At 40.7% G+C, this 20,100-nt stretch overlaps 2 protein-coding genes across 3 annotated transcripts; both read right to left on the reverse strand.

Moving 5' to 3' along the window:
* Positions 1–659: 659 nt before the first annotated feature.
* Positions 660–6,156, reverse strand: plvapb (plasmalemma vesicle associated protein b). Its single transcript, XM_010872569.4, has 6 exons — positions 5,335–6,156; positions 4,473–4,557; positions 3,928–4,349; positions 3,023–3,319; positions 2,351–2,437; positions 660–1,221 (listed from the first exon to the last, which is right to left on the reverse strand). Exons 1-6 carry the CDS (start codon positions 5,704–5,706, stop codon positions 1,213–1,215), a joined length of 1,272 nt encoding a protein of 423 aa, XP_010870871.1. The 5' UTR covers positions 5,707–6,156; the 3' UTR covers positions 660–1,212.
* A 2,065-nt stretch (positions 6,157–8,221) lies between these two features.
* On the reverse strand, positions 8,222–17,847 carry babam1 (BRISC and BRCA1 A complex member 1). 2 transcript variants are annotated; one of them, XM_010872568.4, is made up of 9 exons: positions 17,700–17,847; positions 16,400–16,813; positions 16,180–16,238; positions 15,984–16,104; positions 15,791–15,869; positions 15,634–15,658; positions 15,416–15,545; positions 11,088–11,174; positions 8,222–9,515 (listed from the first exon to the last, which is right to left on the reverse strand). In XM_010872568.4, the coding sequence occupies exons 2-9, from the start codon at positions 16,799–16,801 to the stop codon at positions 9,315–9,317; spliced, it is 1,104 nt and encodes a 367-aa protein (XP_010870870.2). In that variant the 5' UTR covers positions 16,802–16,813; positions 17,700–17,847; the 3' UTR covers positions 8,222–9,314. The 2 variants fall into 2 exon arrangements, with proteins under 2 accessions (XP_010870870.2, XP_019904307.1); XM_020048748.2 differs by lacking the exon at positions 17,700–17,847 and adding an exon at positions 17,272–17,364.
* Positions 17,848–20,100: the final 2,253 nt, after the last annotated feature.

Below are 20,100 nucleotides of genomic sequence, written 5' to 3' on the forward strand. Positions count from 1 at the left end.
AGCCTTGTAGTAAATATAAACGTAACTGTCAGTTTCTATGAATCCTCCCTTTATTGTGAAACGTGAAAGCACGCATGTGAGGGGTTTCCCCTGGTTGGATTTGCAGGTTTTTATATACAGAACCCAAGAAGTGTCAGATCATTTTACTATGGGAAAAATAGACACTGCTAAATTTTCAGATTTGATTCAATAGAACCTTAAACCACTTAGATGATCAGGTTTTGCACTAGACATAAAACATTAAGAAACTGCTGAAAAGTAATTGTAATAAGACATTTCAATCATTATGCTCAGCACCAGCGTGGAATGTTGGCTGACATACCTAACGTTGAATTCTATAATAGAACGGAATTCCCCCTCTAGCAAAGGGTGGAAACTGTATGTTGTGACCCCAGATTAGGATGTAGGCATAAACAGGTATAGATGAGTACTATATACACATAGCGGTGATGTTAGGTATGGGAGTGTTACCAGTTTGCCCATGTTGAGCTATTAACAGACTTCATATTGTAAAATAATTCTTAAGATGTGTTTTTCTTTACCTTTCTTTACCCTCCCCCAACCAAATTTCATTAAGAAAAGTTCCATTCAGTAACATCCTTGATTAGTAATTAATAATACAAATGTTTTCTTTTAAATAACTTCCAAAAAGGATAACATCACTGGAAATGATCAGTTTATTCTGTCAATGTTTACACCAAAGATCACTCACATTTAAATACAAAAAATACTAACATTTCATAAATAAAAGGATTAGCAAATTAAATCATAACTCAAATCCACACACATTGATAAGCATATCTTATGACAACTTAAATTGAAAGTGATTATGTAACAAATGTATTTCTTTTTACCTGAGCATTACGTTGAAACAGAACACAAAGGCTTTTGGTAGTACACTGAATTCCATCCTAATTTATGGAATAAATGCACTGAATCAACATAAATTGATATTCCACATTCCACTCTTTTTAAGTTAACTTAAAAAGGCAGACCATTTTCAGGGATTTGTATTTTATATACATTTTGGATACAACCATTAATGTCTGTAGTATGTACACATTGAAATTAAAAAGTCTAGGAGCTCACTGCTCATTTAGAAGGCATGACACCCAATTCTCCTGGGACCATATTAGGAAATCCTTTAATTTCCTCACTCAGCCATGGTCCAGATAAGCTTGTTGTGAGTGGGCATTTTCCTCACATCCCTCCTCACCTCACCTGTAGGAACAAACATGGATCAGTAACATACTTTTGATGTGGTGTCTAATAATTACATTTTTAGTTTGGAACCAGCTTTATACACAACTTCTAGTGTTACAAGAACAACGCATTTACATTTTGTCAGTCTCAGCTCAGAATCGGCAAGGCTGAATTCCAATCAAGGATGAGCAGGCGACAAACATCTGCAATGCTTTTATCTGAAGCAGAGCCATGGGATGGAGTGGCTCTTCCGGTACCGATTGACATGCTTACATCTGATGTACACCTTCAGTGTGTATAAGGGCCCCGCTCGATAAGCTCTTTTAGGGATATGAAAATGTCTGGGGGTTCACTAGTGATGAGTTCTCGGCTGTCTGAAGCCATAAGGGACAGATAGGACACAGAGATACACAGTTACTCTTATAATAAATGCCATGGGATCTTCACAAGCCACAGTGTCAGGAGACCCATTTAATATGTCCCGTCCATAAGACTCCACTCTACACAATGAACCTATGACTAATACCCTATGTCCTCTTCATTGTCCTGGGGTTTTGCAATTTGATCAGGGACAGGTGGCCTAGCAGTTAGAATCTGACCAGTAATGAAAAAGTTGCAGGTTGATCTAATCCTGAGCCAGCATTTACATTTTTCACTAGTGATTTATATAATGAAGTGATTTGTGTTTAAGTTGCTATTTTGTTGTTAGAAGTCACTACATCCTGGGTTTCCGTGTGTCCTTACAAAACTCTAAAAGGGTATTAAATAAATGTGTCTGAGTGAGGGTGACACAAGTGCCCTGTTCAGGGACACCATGATTGTTCAGGGATTCAATCTAACAACCTTGTGGTCACTCATCAGATAGTCTAACCACTAGTCTACCCTGCCACCTCATTAATGACTAGTTATGACAAAATAATATGGGAGTCAGCATGAATTAACGACTATGTTATGACTAAATATGAGTCGGCATGAATTAACGACTAGTTATGACAAAATAAAATTGGGAGTCAGCATGAATTAATGATTATGTCATGACAAAAAATATGAGAACATATTTCTATATGGAAGAAGCGTTGCATGTGGTGTAACTCTAAACCTCTGTGATGCAGACTGAAAGCTTTGGAAATCAGTAATGTCTCGGTACCATGGGGGGTTTGCTGAGGCCAGGCGATCCAACAGATAGGTTCCCCTTCACAGGCGCCATTAGTCCAGCAGGCTTTGGGCCGGCGACCTGCGGTAAAATGCAGACATTAAAACATCATTGACGCAGCCAATTCTTCTGATCCCAGATGTCCTACGCACTCATATCACTTGCGATTTTAGCAAAACAACCCCCACCCCCCAAAAAAACAACAAAGAAAAACAGATGAACACTGATTTTCTGAATTGCCAGGAGACCTGTGTAACCCATAGCTACCGACAAACCATTTGTCAAACTCTGCTTCCTTCTCTAAATGAATGCTTGCTATCTTGTCTGTCCATCCCTTCCTCTATCAAGTTGGTCCCTCGCTTCCTGTGCTCCCCCAGACACCCCTTTTATGCTGACTCTGGCTTTTTCCTCAGCAATACAGGGTGACATTATTATTGATGATCGCAAATCACATCATGAGACAAGGGTAGGGTTACAGTGATCAACTCCTACAGCAGTATTGTAGTGTGCTGGTTACATAACACACTGCTTTCCTACCATACAGTCCAACTGGTAAGAAGGACATTAATCCAGTGTTCCTCGAGTTGGATTGATTTGGAAGAGCTCATTATCTATTTTGAAGTCATGTACCGTTTTTTATAGCATATAGAAACAGAATTCTCCTACCTTAGTGTTACAGTTGGCCGCGCTGGTGGTGAGAGACTCTACTTTCTCTTTGAGTGTGCTGAGCTCAGCCTCCTTCAGAACCAGTCTCTTTCCCTGCAGAGACTTCTCTTCCCTCAGCTGGTTCTGCTCCTTCAGCAGGGTCTCCACCTGCTTGTCGTGGTTCTCACGTATCTCCAGCAGCAGCCTGCTGGCCTCCGTCGCCGCCGCGCTGCGGTTGTGTTGACACTCCTGGATGTCAGTGGTTAGATAGCTGTTCTGGACCTCCAAGCGACTGGACAGGGCTTGAATGTCAGCCACCTGGTTGAAGAAGATGAGAGATGTTAAATTAAGCTGCTCTACATGTTTGCTATGAGTTTGTTAAAATCACTATAAATACACTTTTATTGGTTGTTTAAACCCACAAAAGTATATGGCTTTCCTTTTTACTCAAATTATCATTTGTAAGTAAATATTTGGAATTCATTTTTTAATGATTAGGGATTTGATCTGGAGTTTTGAGAAATTTGAAAAAACTATGAAATGGGCCTTAAATGTTATTGCATATTTAAAAGAAACTGTAGGCAAGAACAAATATGTAAGTATCAGCGGCTGTGACAGCCCAAAACTGCGAGACCCAGTGTGTTCCCAGGGGTTTTTCCTTTGATAAGATGGAAACTTTTAGAATTGAAAGCTTTTGTTCCTTTTCACTCAAAATACAGCAAAACAGCCATTCTATGTAACTCAACACATTAATGCCTTTCACAAGTGTCTGATTGCTAACACATACAGAGAACTATGGACAACAGAGTGTGATGTCAATCCGTCTCTCACATGAGACAACTGACTTTTGACATAACCTGTCACCAGTACTTCCTGTAATATCCATATATATTCAACCTATATTTTAGCTAGTGTACTCTACATACCTTCATCCCCACGTTGTCCAGGTATTGCTGGAACTTTTCTTCCACCTCTTTAGACAGGCTAGAGCAGCTGTTCCTGATGACCTCCATTTGTTCTGACTGCTTCTCACAAGTCAGGTGGAAGGTCATGGTGTGGGGGAACAGTTTTTCGATACGCACCAGGAAGTTACTGGTGACCGTCTGGATCCCCTCCAGAGATTTGGCAAAGTCCTCCTTACACTTCTTGGTGTAGAGGGTAAGCTGTTCCTTCAAGTTGGTGTTCTCCCTGCGAAGACTGATGGACTCTAAGTGGTGGGCATCGCGGTCCTTGATGGCATTGTCCCTCTCGATGCGGATGTAATGCACAGTCTGCGTGAAGTTGGCTTCAATCAGTTGGATCATAGCCACGTGCTGGGAGTTCAAACTCTGGAGGGCTTTTAGCTCAGCTGAGAAGAAAATTATATGTCATCATAAATGTTGGGTCAGTATTACTACGACGGGTCTCTATCACAACAGTAGAACAGAACAGTACACCTAAGACTTTGTGGCAGAAGGTCAGGGTAACATACCATTAGCAGCGACAGGGGTGGTTGTACACTTGACAGGGGTAGGACGAATCATTTGTAATTTCTGCTTTTCTGTTTCACACTGGCTCTGTGGAGGAAAGAACAACAAATGTCAGGTTTTCAGGCCAGATAATGAATAATATTTTCATTTGTAAACGTAAAAAGTAATTCCAGTGCCACCATTTCTGTTGTCTTTGTAAACTGTATGGTTGTATGGTCTTTCCAGCAATGACTTTTGCCGATAAATAATAAATTGATTAGAAGGCACACATTGCTAAGTTGTGTGGCTGTATGATCTAGCCTTGTAAAATATATGCACTCTCTGATTAAGAACATTGGCAAAATTAAATTCTGTATATGAAAATATATTGAATTAAGTCACATACAATTTTTACGAATGCAAGAAAATGTGAAAAACTGATTTGTTTTTTAACTAAAGCAAACTGGCCAATGATTAATGCTCTTAAATGTGTATTTTTAAACCAGTCCATAAAACAAGGCTTGATGAAGATATTTTATTATTGTTTAAAATCTCCAATTATTCAAATAATTTAGTCAGATATTGATATAGCCACTATGTTTTTATGATATTATTTCTCATACAACCTTCATTAACCCAGAATACCCAGAGATCACAAAATAAAATCTGTGCTCATTGAATTCATTGTTTTACAGACGCTGGGTTACAACAAGGTTGTAAAACTATATTTTACATTTAGCAGACACATGGGTCAGCAACAATGAGTGCAGAAATGTTCATACTTATTTAATACTGGGATTAAAAACTCCACTCATTTTAATAAACTAAAAGAACACATTCGCAGGTCTCTATCTATTTGAATAGATAACAATCCCATTTCCTCACCAGTTTTGCTTTCATCTGCTCCCCAGAGGTCTTCTTCAATGTGGCCAACTCTCCCTCCAGGGCAGTCTTCTCAGCCGTCCTGGCCCCTAGCGCTGCTTCCAGGTCAACCTTACTCTTCCTCAGGTTGATGTTGTTCTCACTGATCCTGTTCAAGCTCTGCTCCAACTCCTCCACCCTCTTCTCCTCAGCCGACTTCTCTGGCTGCCCGTACACCAGGAACAGCACCAGACTCATGATTATGAGAGACTGGATCAGAGAAGAGAAGAAAAAGACGATTCTCATGTAGTAGCCACAGCTCTTGCCCTTGTGCTTGTGGATGTCCCTGGCCTCCAGGCCAAACTTGGTTTGCGAGTAACTGTTGCTGCTGTACATCTCTGCTCGATGCTGTAGTGGTCAAAATTAAGGTACTGATGAGTACAAAGTCTCCTTAGTTTATGTGGTTACCCGCCTTCCAAAGTTAAATATGTGCTTCCTCAAAAAATACTGGAGCATCTAAAAAAATATCAAAAAATGCAATTTCTCAGCAAACATTAATCCACTTAAAGTCTGACTAACTTAGAGACATAGTTGTCCTGTATAGATGTATAGGTTAACCCTGAGGGCCATGTTTATAAACGCTAAGGCACACTTCCTACGCTGTGACTCCTTCCTGGCCCTCCTCTGGCCTCTGGGCAGTCCAGCCCAGCCAGCCTACGCTCCAGAGGTTAGAACATTGTGCTGCAGTCAGCAGGGAGGTCTGGGAGAGTGTTCACGTTGTTGGCACTGTTTAGCTATTCTCCAACTGTCAGGGACAGCCTTCACATAGAACATCTGAACATCACGGTCATTACTGCATTGTAAATGTATATGAGGTACCCATTTACAGCTGGAGCATAACTGAAGAGGCAGATCTATAAATGTTGGCATATGAATGGAAAATGACTATTTTGTTTTATAATGTGAACACATTGTTCCAAGAAACTCCAGTTAGAGGTAACAGTTTTTAAATTGGATACGGAGTTCAGATATCTTAGAAGAAATTCTCCTTGGTTATCCTGAATCTCACAAAATCATTTGAAACAACAAATACATAGTATTTCATATTTTAGTTGTAAGATACGAAAATCTGAAAAAAGACTACCTGACCAGTTCACTACCAACATACTTTCCGAAATGGAAATGGAAAAAAAATCACTGCTTAGAATAAAACATCAGGTATCGTATTAAACCGGACACATTCTCCATCACATCACATTAAAAAAACATCATCCACGCATACTTGTTTCCTAAAGCCCAGGAAGCATCCAGAAACAGACAGTGGCAGCTACAGTGTGGTAGTGGGCAGAACAATAGGAAGCTGTCATCCTCTGGATCAGAGAATAACAAATATTCCCTACAGCGCTGCTTGGGCCATGGACATGTTTGATCTCCCACACAGTTGTTTGTGATGACGTCTGACCGTCAGGATTCTGCGCTGTTGTCCAGGAGGGGTGGAAGAAGGGAAGAATACACAGAGCCAGAGGCTTTCCTGCCCGGCATTGTCCTTCTGCCAACCTGTCCTCACCGGAAACCCTAATTTATGGACCGCAAATGAGTACTAGTAATTGTCAAGAGTGCAAAAGCTTGGATAAACTTCAACAAAAACAGGAAACGAATACCTTCCAGCCGAGACTGAGACACATTGCCTGAAAGCGTAACAACATTGAACACGCAACACCCAACCATGTTTGAATATCTTAGACTTACAGTTAACATAACGGAACTGTGCTATTGAATAAATGCATTAGCCCAATCAATCACTGGGAGTACACATATCTGTGGGAGACATCTGTCAAAAAGGTTTTGTCATACTTAAGCATGGGGATGTCAGCAGGTGAATGAGCTGACAACAGGCTTCAAGGTCTCATCGCAGTATCTCTACAGAGGCACGTGGGGACTACCCCAACGCCTGGATGGGGCCCACTATTCAGAACCATGACACCAGCAAACCACTTACCCATCTGACACCCTGTGCCATTTCTAGAGTCTGCCTGGCCAAGTCTAAACCGGATCCATCCAAGAAGAGACTGACTCTACAGTGAGCCATCAAAGCCCTTGTCTCCTGGAGTCAGTTCCAGTTCCTGAACGGCACTTTGGTCAAGACCCAGATGAGAGCTGACCGCAAATCTGATTCCCTGAAACGGTATCTGGCAGTTTGTGCAGAAGTTCCTTGGTTTTGTAAAACCATGTTCCATCAGCTGTCCAGAGGGCTGATCTCAGACAATTTCGCAATGAAGCTGGATGACGAGGTCCTGGTCTGCTGTGATTTCACAGAGCCTGTGGTTGTAAGGCTGGTTGGACAGCGATATTGTCTAAAATGACACTGGAGGCATCTTATTTAGAGAAATAAACATTACATTCTCTGGCAACAGTTCTGGGGGAAGTTCATGTTTTCAGCATGCCGATAACACTGTTCCTCAAAATGTGACACATCCGTGGCATTGTGTCGTGTGATGAAACCGTACCTTTTATTGTCCACGTTAAAGAGGCCTTCCAGGTAATGATCATGCTGTTTTCAGTGTCTTGATGTTCCACACCTGTCAGGTGGATGGATTATCTTGGCACACGTGAAATGCTCAGAGACATTTGGGCACAACATGAGGCCATTTGTGCATATGAACACAACAGTTATAGGACGGCACAACTTGGGGGTTGTTAATCCTTGCTTTTTAATCCAAGACTAAACTATACATGGAATGGATCTGCAGTCGTGGTACCCCCTAAACCCAGTTTGAAAGAGACAGGCCCTTCAGTTTGGAAGTTGCAAACCCTTTTGCTTGACATCATTTTCTAAAGGATTTGTACTACCACCTAGTGGTGGAAATCCATAATCAGCCTGGAACACAAGACAATGTACTGAGAAAAAAGATGAAACAGAACATTGTTTTAATAATCAAAAACAGCTTTAAAATTAACATTTGTACAAATCATTTTAGTGCAGTTTGACAGTCACCCTTCAACCAATCACAGTCAAACAGTGTAGTATGCGATTCGGTCCATACCTACTCTACATTCATTCATTCCCTCAGTAACAGGACAAGCAAACAAAAAACAAATGATTTAAAAACAACTATCTAGCAACAAGCAACATTGTTGGAAATTGAAACAGCCATTGACAGATGTATGGCCGCAAATAATATAAAATTAACCAGTTTACAGTGACAGAACATAAGGATTTCCAAACCAACAGAGAACATGTAGCCTGGTGCTGAATTTAGCACTATACTTGGCTATTTTATTGTACCTTTCCCACAAGCCAGCCATGGAAAAAGGTCACGTCAATTGTGTAGGACTATACAGTGCTGTGAAATCTGAATTTCCATCCTTAATGATTTTCATAATTGTTCCACATATATCAAGTTTGGGACCGCAACTTAATGGGCTTGATTATCAACATCGTCCTGGGATTTAAAATAACACTCCATATAATATTGTCTGGACCATCATGTGTTAGCATCATAGACCAATACAGGACACACAGACGTGTTTGTGGCAGTCTCAGCTTTTCAAAGATTTAAATGAAACATTGCATGGTTTTTAGCTTAGACAATATGTACACCAAATAAAATTTCTTAGCCCTGTGCCTTCTCACACAAAACAGTTTTTAATGTTACACATTCGAATGGTGGGCATCAATGGATGACCAAGTACTCAAACACACTGTTTGGGTTAAATACACCATACCCAGATTAGACATAAAAAATGAGGTACATGCCAACAATGTCCCATTGTAATGTTCTATCATTGTCACTGCCCAGCACATAACTGCTATTGTCCAGTTAGAACAAAAGACTCCAACCATGGTTCTGGAGTCAAAACATACTGACCTTCTGTCCAGCCCAGCACTAAAACACCTGATTGAACAGGCTTATGTTCAAGCCCAGCACTAACATCTCCCGATGAACCACCAAATGAACAAAAGCCTGTAGAATCTCAACATTATCCTTAAACAGGCGCGCCAGTTAGACAGCGGCCTCTATGTCCTGGGCGTCGTCCCCCTCAAGCAGGCTGTAGGATGCGTGGCTCTGGAAGGGCCTCTGTAGCGGGTGGGACAGCAGCTTGGCCATGCAGTTATGGAGCTCAAGAGCAGGCCCACATAGGGAGACCTCAAAACGGTAACACGTTCCCTTGGTGTCCAAGTCACAGAACGACGTGTAGACATCCTGCAGAGGAACCAGTCATCCAACACACACACACACACACACACACACACACACACACACACACACACACACACACACACACACACACACACACGATATCAAATGTCTCCACCAGCGTAGGAATTTCACGGCGGCCATCAATGCTCTTCGCTCTGACCGTGTTGCCCCAAAAATCACAGTATGCCCTACGGCCACCATGCCCTTTGTGACCGTGCTATTGTCAAAATCTTGCGGTCAGCAGTCGGTTTGTTTGAAGTTCGCAACTGAGAACAACCACAATTCGGACTACATGCAGGTAAGCAAGCTAGCTAGCTATCAATCAAGAAATAGCTGACATACTGCTTAACGGAATCAAACCTGTTTTGTAAGGTGCGTTCAAGAGCAACTGGGAAAGTACCGACCTCGAGTGGGAGAAGACCGGAGAATAGACCTGAACGCTTTTCAGAGCTCCAAGAAGTAACGTTAGGTTTGACATCACTAGACATGGGAGCGTTTGTGGTGACAAATTAAAAAATTACTTTCTTCACACACAAGTCACTATATGTGTTTATTTAGGTCTTACTCATTAGTCCAGGTGATTCTGATGTTAAAGGATACTTTGCGGTTTACTTTTGTGTAACTAAAATAATGTTAGCCTTCTGGCTAGGTAGCCTTAACCTTCCTTAACTGTTGTAGTCATGTGAATGCTCTCAACTTCTGAAATAAAACAAAAAATCCCAGAATCTATAAACATTTTGAGGAAGTAGTAAATGTCATTTCAAGGATTAAAACATAACTGAACTTTATGTGGAAAAAAATGATCATAGAAAAATCATATCAGTAAGTTATTATTCAAAGTATGATATTCAAGTGAATAATGTATGTTTTTATGTCATGCATGCTTTTTTATTATCAGCAATTCAAGTTCTTTATTTGTAAGCACCAAATCCTCTTATTTCACTCAATGGCCTTTGTGCTATGTCATGTGCCCTAAACATTTTTGACAAATAAGGTCTTGTAATCAATAGTATGTAAGTGAAAAACAAATTTTCTCAGAAAATATCACAAAAACTGTCAATGCCTTGGCTGCATGACTGTATATTCCCACAACTATTACTTTCTGGAAGCACCTTTCGCTTGAATTACTGCAGTAAGTCTGACTGGATAAGTCTATCAACCGAGCCCAACTGGATATTAACTCTACTTTACTGAAGTGTTCAAGTTCAGTCAAATAGCGAGGGGATATCCTTGTGCACAGCCTTCCTTAACTCAGTCCACAGATTAGAATTGAGGCCTCTGACTGGCCATTCCAGAAGATAGAGTTTCCATTTTGCAAACAATTCCTTGGGGATCATTGTCAGTTTGGAAGACTAAATATTTAAGATTTCTGTCAGAGGGCAGCAGGGTTTCTACAAAATATCTTGAAATGAAGAGATAGTACTGGAAACCTACAGGTACTCATTACTTGAAAAATGAAAGTGACCTAAAATTATGTCAGATTTTTTTGCAGCTGCATCTCAGAGACATTTCAGAGTTTGGATGATGGCTGTGCCATGTTCTCCCTTCCTCCCTCTACAACCACCTCCCCATTACCTTCCAGCTGGACTCATCCGCCTGCTCCTCAGCTCCGTTGTGAAGATAAACAACATCAAAGAAGAAGTAGGGAGACTGCAGCATCTTCTACAGGAAGAGAGAAGGAAAGTTATGTTTTTCATGACAGGTCTGACCAGTAACCCAAAGGTTGCTAGATCAAATTCCTGAGCCTGCAAAGTGAATCATCTTTTATTGTGTCCCTGACCAAAGAAGCCCTAATTGCTCCCGGGTAGGGCAGCACGGTTTGGAGAAAATATTGAATCGCATTTTCTTTGACAAATATTGCAATTATAGATATGATTTGTGATTTTCAAATATGGGTGTAAAAAGTGTAGATAATCTAACTTAGGATAGATCTTAGCCTACAAAATGGGTTATTAAACTAAATTAAAGAAATCTGTTTTTTATTTTAAACTTATTACCAATTTGAAGGTGCAGCCTGTGTCAAAACATTCGTTAAACTACTCATTTAATGCAATGGTGTTTACAACATTTGCTATGTTTGTGCCGTCGCCATAGCAGCTAAGGCAACCTTTCTCAAAATGTTATCCTATATTAAGTATGTTTGTAGGGACTGACACTGAAGCCTAAACTTTTAACTAAGCTGTTGTGTATGTGGAACAATATCTTGGTGCCACTCGCTAGCAGTAACATTATATTAAATATATTAAATATTTTTAATATAATACAAATATTAAATATTTTTAAACAAAATTAGTCCAGGGGCCGTATTCACAAAACATTTTACAGTGGGGCAAAAAAGTATTTAGTCAGCCACCAATTGTGCAAGTTCTCCCACTTGAAAAGATGAGAGGCCTGTAATTTTGATCATTGGTACACTTCAACTATGAGAGACAAAAAGAGAAAAGAAAATCCAGAAAATCACATTGTAGGATTTTTTTATGAATTTATTGGTAAATTCCTCTGTAAAATAAGTATTTGGTCACCTACAAACAAGTAAGATTTCTGGGTCTCACAGACCTGTAACTTCTTTAAGAGGCTCCTCTGTCCTCCACTCGTTGCCTGTATTAATGGCACCTGTTTGAACTTATCAGTATAAAAGACACCTGTCCACAACCTCAAACAGTCACACTCCAAACTCCACTATGGCCAAGACCAAAGAGCTGTCAAAGGACACCAGAAACAAAATTGTAGACCTGCACCAGGATGGGAAGACTGAATCTGCAATAGATAAGCAGCTTGGTGTGAAGAAATCAACTGTGGGAGCAATTATAAGAAAATGGAAGACATACAAGACCACTGATAATTTCCCTCGATCCGGGGCTCCACGCAAGATCTCACCCTGTGGGGTCAAAATGATCAAAAGAACGGTAAGTAAAAATCCCAGAACCACACAGGGGGACCTAGTGAATGACCTGCAGAGAGCTGGGACCAAAGTAATAAAGGCTACCATCAGTAACACTCTACGCCGCCAGGGACTCAAATCCTGCAGTGTCAGACGTGTCCCCCTGCTTAAGCCATGTCCAGGCCCGTCTGAGGTTTCCAAGAGAGCATTTGGATGGTCCAGAAGAGGATTGGGAGAATGTCATATGGTCAGATGAAACCAAAATAGAACTTTTTGGTAAAAACTCAACTCGTTGTGTTTGGAAGAGAGAGAATGCCGAGTTGCATCCAAAGAACACCATACCTACTGTGAAGCATGGGGGTGGAAACATCATGCTTTGGGGCTGTTTTTCTGCAAAGGGACCAGGACGACTGATCAGTGTAAAGGAAAGAATGAATGGGGCCATGTATTGTGAGATTTTGAGTGAAAACCTCTTTCCATCAGCACATTGAAGATGAAATGTGGCTGGGTCTTTCAGCATGACAATGATCCCAAACACACCGCCCGGGACACAAAGGAGTGACTTCGTAAGAAGCATTTCAAGGTCCTGGAGTGGCCTAGCCAGTCACCAGATCTCAACCCCATAGAAAATCTTTGGAGGGAGTTGAAAGTCTGTGTTGCCCAGTGACAGCCCCAAAACATCACTGCTCTAGAGGAGATATGCATGGAGGAATGGGCCAAAATACCAGCAACAGTGTGCGAAAACCTTGTGAAGACTTACAGAAAATGTTTGACCTCTGTCATTGCCAACAAAGGGTATATAAAGTATTGAGATGAACTTTTGTTATTGACCAAATACTTATTTTCCACTATAATTTACCAATAAATTCATTAGAAATCCTACAATGTGATTTTCTGGATTTTTGTCCCCTCATTTTGTCTCTCATAGTTGAAGTGTACCTATGATGAAAATTACAGGCCTCATCTTTTTAAGTGGGAGAACTTGCACAATTGGTGGCTGACTAAATACCTTTTTGCCCCACTGTATCTTACCACTAGGAGGACTCCTAAACAGCACTAAAAGTTCCTAGCTAAGAGTTTCCTCTTAAAACCTATTCACAAAGTGGCCAAGACCTTCTACTAAGGAATGGGGCGCAGTCTTAAGCTAAGAAAATGGGCGGGGTTGACCCTGTTGCTATGGATGATGTGTTCCACAAACAAGCCTACTTACTATGCTCACAGTGATTGGCTGATAGGGAGGGGTCTCTGTCAGTGAATTCATCATAGCAAACTATACAACGATCATGTTGCCATATTGAAATAAAGATATTAAAATAAAAATGTAGAGTAGGTGTCACTAATTAAATATGAAACCAAGAATGATATACTGACTAGTCAAGATATGTTCAGCAAAATTTCAGCCTCTCACATCTGACAGTTCATAAAGAAATGTGCGTTAATCTTTTGATGGTGCAATAATTTGTGCATTCATGTATCCCACTTCCAACTACACCGTGGTGGTCGAGCTATGCCCATGAAGCCGGCTTTGTTTCTTTACAGTTGGCCAACATTATGAGCAAACCCAATGATTTGCCGCACGATACAGGGCCCGGGGAGGACATACATTATTTGATGCAATATTCTACTGACAGATGAATAAGATATACGTAGTTCATCTGTGCTCCATAGCTGCATTTTCCAATGTTACTGGGTTGTTTCTGTTTGTTGGTAAAGTGAATGCATCCCGGACTAGCTCTACAATGATCATCATAACCTTGCGATAAAGGCGATACCTTGTTAAAAGCTCAATATCAATAGGTGTTTCTAAATTGTCGACCTGATTACAAGGCACATTGCCAGCAGCAGCCTTTTTAGGATTGTTTGTGATTTGGTCTTAGTGATTTAGGAGTCCTCTTGACTACTCCTAACTTCTCACAGATTTAAGAGCTAGTTTTAGCACTAAAACGCTTTGTGAAATACTCTTAGTCCAAAGATTTAGGAGTCCTAAAGTTAGGATTTTTTTTTTTTTAAAGAGTTACTCCTAAATCAGCAAGTTAGGAGCTACTTTTATCCTTAAGATGTTTCATGAATACATCCCCAGTTATTTAAATAATCTGCAAAAATACCTACAACACCCACAAGAAAACCTATTACAGACATACGATGAGTGCCTGTTGCCTCTTTTGAAGCGCATTTCATTCACCTGTTTTGGAGCTGAAAATGCACATGGCAATATTGCAATTTTGATTATAATTCGATTAATTGTGCAGCCCAGTCCCTGGTCATTGCTGTAGCTCAGAATGTGTTCTCAGTCCACTTACTCTAAAATAGTCAACTAACTAAAATAAGAGCACAGTAAAACAAATCGAAACCCAACAGCAGGGTTAGCGAAACCCAGCAGCAGGGTTAGTGGGACACAGCAGCAGGTAGTAATGGCCATTCAAGGCTTCATTACCTTTCTTCTAGCAGCAGGATATTATGCTAGCAGCGCTAACTCTTTTCTCCTTTCAAAATAAAAGCCATCATTGAAATATATAAAGCAATGTAGTTAATCTAGTCAGTACATTTTGTCCATTCCAATTGTATGCTTGTCTGTTCTTTTTCACAGACTAGATTGTTAACTATCTATCTGTTCCGGATGCCTCCTGGACGCCTTCCCAGGAAGGTGTTCCGGGCCCATCCCACCGCTGGAGGGACTATGTCTCCCGGCTGGCCTGGGAACGCCTCGGTGTCCCCCCGGAAGAGCTAGAGGAAGTGTCTAGGGAGAGGGAAGTCTGGGCAACTCTGCTTAGACTGCTGCCCCCGCGACCCGGCCCCGGATAAACGGAAGAAGATGAATGAATGAAAATATTGTTAACTATATTGCCTTATAAATCAGCTATCAATGATGGCTTTTATTGTGATAAAAAATCTGAATGCTGCCATCATAATATCCCGGTGCTAAAATAACGCTAATGAAGCCTCGAATAGCCATCACTAGCAGAAGGGTTAGCGGGACACAGGAGCAGGGTTGATCCAGTGGTGGTAAAGTACTGTCTCTTACATTGACAGCATCTGATGGGTTGAACTGCAGCTGTCCAGCATGTCTACTGTAGATTAGGAGGGTCCTAACTACAAATGGAGGAGGGATGGTTTGGATGTTGTCCATCATTGGAAGCTCAATCTTCTGATGGCTAGAATGTCAACAAAGAACACAGGTTAGGAGCACATCAGAAGGAACAATTTGAAAAGTGTTTACTAAAAAAAGACAAGTAAACTTACATAACACTAAGAAGATCTTCTAGATCTAGTTAAGAATGTTAAGGTGAGAATTTCCAGGAAGTTTAGCTCTAATAGTTGAACTCAATAATATCAGTTCAATTGACTAAAAAGTACACTCCAGGCTGAATGTGTAGATGTCGTTACAAATGAAGGATACTGAAGGTCTCACAAATGTTCGTCTCCAGGTCATAGAGACAGCTGCACAGCTCCCGAGGGTCAGAGGTGAACCCAGACAGCTAAGAGACGCACACGCACAACACAGTGAAACGGTGGGATAGCATTGAGTTCAGACTGACATCCAGTACTGTGATTACTGATCATAAGAACTTCGGTTCTGCAATAACACTCACCCACAAGGCATCATCATTTACCACCACCAGGGCAAATTCATGCCGTTTGTCAATCTTGTGCTTTGTTCTCACAAACATCTCGATCATCTTCTGGGAAATATTAAGAGCGTTGGTCTTGGATCTGAAGAGAGAGAAAAGGACTAAGGTGTCTGATTGAGTAAACCACAATCTTCGGACAGGAAAAGTGGGCGCTTACCCATTGAAGGACTCAAGCTTTTGCAATGACATTTCTTCAGAGAGATCCAAACAGATTATCTGCCAAAATAACAAAGCATTACAACTACAACACTGGTCATAGCCAATAACTTCAGTCCTTTCATCAAGCCTAAATCACAGTAAAACACATTGACTTGAATTCCCACCCACATTAACCTTCATTTGATCACATTCAGTTTTTGGTCATCAAATATACGCACCACTTTCTCTGGACAGTTTACCCGGGGGGCGCGTAGTTGGAACTCCGTCATGGGAGGGATGGAGTGCGTCAGGTGGGCAGGGGCCTGGGCAGGCTTGGGCCTGTCCTTGGCTAACGGCGCAGGAGCAGGCAGGCCTACCATGGAGTTGACGGTAGTTGCTATGGCCGGGGCAGCTGCCTGGGCTGATGCGGCGGTGTTAGGAGGGCTGTCGCTGGTTGAGGCTTCTCCTTCTCCCTCGACTCGGCTGCCCACGGCGGGCTGCGGCGTGCTGGTGTTGCTGCTGCCTAAGCTACCAGTGCTGCTGCGCCGATCTTCAGCGCCCTCCGGGTTGGAGCGCGTTCTCGGCCGCAGCTCCACAGACCGCTCTTCTCCATCTGCCAGGCCGGGCTCGGAGGTCTCCATGGGTTTCGGTTGCTGAGGGGGGATACAAACATTTACACATGTTGGTTATTCATTTGTACTGAAGGCTATTTGATAGTGATTCAGTTAAAAGAGAGCCACTGAATGATCTGTGCAAATCCTGAAACTGGAATAGGCTTTTTGGTGATGTAAAAAACTGTTCTCAACACAAACGCAAAACGTCCTCAGCACAAATGCATGTGTCAGAGAGGTGGCCTAGGGTCCAGTGCTCTGAGACGGTGCCACTGGCACACAGGTACTGCTGCAGCTCGAGTTTGACTCAGGTCCACTGCTTTACTAGCAAAAACTCTCCCATAGTCTAGGTCAGTAAAGTTTAAAACAAAATAACAATAGTATACATTTGCTAAATATTGTAGGTACTTAATGAATGCAATCAATAAGGTATGTAAGTCGCGCCAGACAAGTACATCAGCAATGTGAAAATTTGAAAGATGTCCCAAAATAAGTCATACATAAATAAGAGACTGAAAGAAAGCTTTGGAATGTGTTAACAGCACAAGAGTTATAAGGCTGCAGAATGTGAGACAGATAATCATAAAAACAGCAGGAGTCTGCAAAGTGAATGCATTCAGAGGATGAAATCAAGTGGTTAGCCATCTATTTTCCTAGACAACCAGGTGAGGGCAGTTCCTAATTGATTACAGAAGTTTCCTTAATTTAATCAGGTTTGAGGTATGAAAGTTAATCCACGAACAAGGCCCTTCATGGAATGAATGAATAGCTACCTAGATAGCACTGTGAATCTATAGCAATCAACCACAATACCGGCTATCTAGCTGATGTAAGCTTGTAATCTCAGCATCGAAACTAACCAGTGGTTGACTGCACGTCAATAAAGCTAGCTAGCTTAACATTAGTGAAATATAAAACTCTAACTTACATTTTCTTAGCAAAAACACTGTCTTAGACGACCGCAGAGCGACGAAAACGCTCAAAGAGAGTTGATAATAATGTATTTAATTTACCAGCTAGATAGCTAATTGTTATTAACGTCAACTTATTCAGCGTCTTGTGAGCAACATAAAAAAACTTCCGGGTCACGAAAATTATGAACATTTCAAAATAAAAGAGGCCAACGAATTACTTCAAAACTGACCAAATGAATTAATTGATTGTTTAAGAAAATGTACACGGGTTACATATTCTCAAAACAATTCATACTTGATCATATTTAAGAGTAATTTCAATTAAAAGTGGATATTAAAACAAGGTCAAAATTCACACAATGTGAATGACTGAATATGGAATACATATTGCCTCATAGTTCAAAAACTATTAAAAGTGCCACAGAGAAAGCAATGTAGGAAAATGTCAGGTGAGTGTGTAGAGTAAGACAAACCTGTCTAATCATGGGGAATGGCATGCTGCATCTAGCAACACAATATGTTTCACACCCTCTTTAGCCCCCAATGCGAAACACTAAAATAGACTGCACATGTACATATTGCCATATACAGAAAAAACTATTAGAGAAAATGAAAGGCTGGTGTATAACAATAATACAGCACCTATACAAATGGATAGTGATAGGTCCTGAATGCAGCTATCCTTCAAATGTGCTTGTCCTTCAAAGGACAAGCCACAACAGGAGATCTTGACTTCTGTATCATCAGTATGAATACTTCTCCAACCATTCAGTGGATGAAACGTTACCCATTTAGATTTTCTATACACTAAATCAGCATTTCAAGAATGCCCAAAGAGATTACTTAGAGCTGATCTAGTGAAACCATTTCATCACTTGAAAAATACCATTTTCCAGTTAGAAGCTTTGGATTCAACCATGTTTTCACAGTCCATGGTTCAACAACAGCATAATTATTGTTGTGTAAAGGATATAGTTGAACATTTTGTTCAGGATGTTCTATCTGCTAACATCTTAGCAAATGACCTGCTCTACATTCACTGTCTAAACACAAAACAACTAATAGTAGAACCAAGGGAGATTTCTGCATAAAGCATTGGTGAATACCACGTTTCAGTAAAACAGAGCAGAGTATGTAATATATCTGAGAAATCAAAAGGCTCCCAACATTCAAACTGTTATGTTACCCTTACCCCAAAGACTTTGCTTATAAAAATGGACACAGCTAGCATGCCCTTATCTAGAACATATTTAGCATTGTGTCCTAAGGCACGGGCAGAGTAAAACACCAGCAACACTTGCAATTACATAGTGCCCCTTGATTTTTCAGCATCGTTCCACACTATACATTCTTTAAAACATTTTCTACAATACATTCACTGCAATCGTATGAGTCAATATGTATCCTATATACAGTATTATAATAGGGTTTTGCTTTGGGGGCTGTAGGGTGTGGAAAATATTGTAACACTGGATGTAGCACACAGTCCCCATCAAAAACACATTTTATTTGGTTAGTAGACACTCTCCTAAACATTTACTACATTACATTCACTGCAGTGTATAGAGTAGTTTTTGTTCTAGGATGCAATATGTATCCCTTGTACAGTATATTATAATGTGTTGCAAAGGGGGAGGAGGTGGAAAGTACAGTGTTGCTAGATTTAGTGCAAAGAGCCCATGTATAACTAATAACCACCAACAAATTAAAAATAATGACATCATAAAGGATTCATCTAATTTTTAAAATATGAAATGTTTACAACAATAGTTTACTCCATCTCCATTTCTCAATTTGCTCCACCTTAGAATATTTTATTTTGCCAAATCTGAAAACCTGAAGTCTTATTGTTGCTGCCGAATCTCTAATGTTGTCAGCACGACGCTAATTACCACTGTGAAGTTGGCACGAAAATGAAGTACTTCTGGGTCACTAGTCCTGTATACGTTGTAAAATAATATTTATATATGTTGTACTAGATACGATACATAGAATTAAAAGTGGGTTTGTATGGTACGCACTTATATTTTTAACAGCAAAACTTAGCTGTGATATACTGGCCATACACTCCCTCAAGCCTTATTGCTTACTTATAAACCGGGTGGTTTGAATCCTGAGTACTGATTGGCTGACAGCCTTGGTATATGAAACCGTTTACCACGGGTATTACATCACATCACTTCTTACTGCTCTAATTGTGATGGTAACTGGTTTATAACTTCAGTAAGGAATCTCAGAGGTTTGTGATGTATTTCCACTATACCACGGCTAAGCACTATGTCCAGGCACTCGTACAGTCCGTCGTACATAAGAACAGCTCTTAGTAGCAGTAGACTCTCCCCATACTACATCCCCTAGTGACTTAGTCTTTTGCTTACATATTCCACTGATATTAGCTAATCAGCCTTCAGGATT

This window comes from Esox lucius, chromosome 8, assembly GCF_011004845.1.
Source record: "Esox lucius isolate fEsoLuc1 chromosome 8, fEsoLuc1.pri, whole genome shotgun sequence".
Classification (NCBI taxonomy): Eukaryota; Metazoa; Chordata; class Actinopteri; order Esociformes; family Esocidae; genus Esox; species Esox lucius.

Coding starts and splice junctions, on each gene's coding strand:
- plvapb (XM_010872569.4), bottom strand. CDS start 5,706: ATGTACAGCAGCAACAGTTACTCGCAAACCAAGTTTGGCCTGGAGGCC. Junction 3,320..3,927: donor TGGACAACGTGGGGATGAAG/GTATGTAGAGTA, acceptor TTCTTCAACCAG/GTGGCTGACATTCAAGCCCT. Junction 2,438..3,022: donor CGGCCAACTGTAACACTAAG/GTAGGAGAATTC, acceptor ATTTTACCGCAG/GTCGCCGGCCCAAAGCCTGC.
- babam1 (XM_020048748.2), bottom strand. CDS start 17,355: ATGATTATCTGTCTCACATTCTGCAGCCTTATAACTCTTGTGCTGTTA. Junction 16,105..16,179: donor AAGCTTGAGTCCTTCAATGG/GTAAGCGCCCAC, acceptor CTCTCTCTTCAG/ATCCAAGACCAACGCTCTTA. Junction 11,175..15,415: donor ACCCATCAGATGCTGTCAAT/GTAAGAGACAGT, acceptor CTCTTCCTGTAG/AAGATGCTGCAGTCTCCCTA.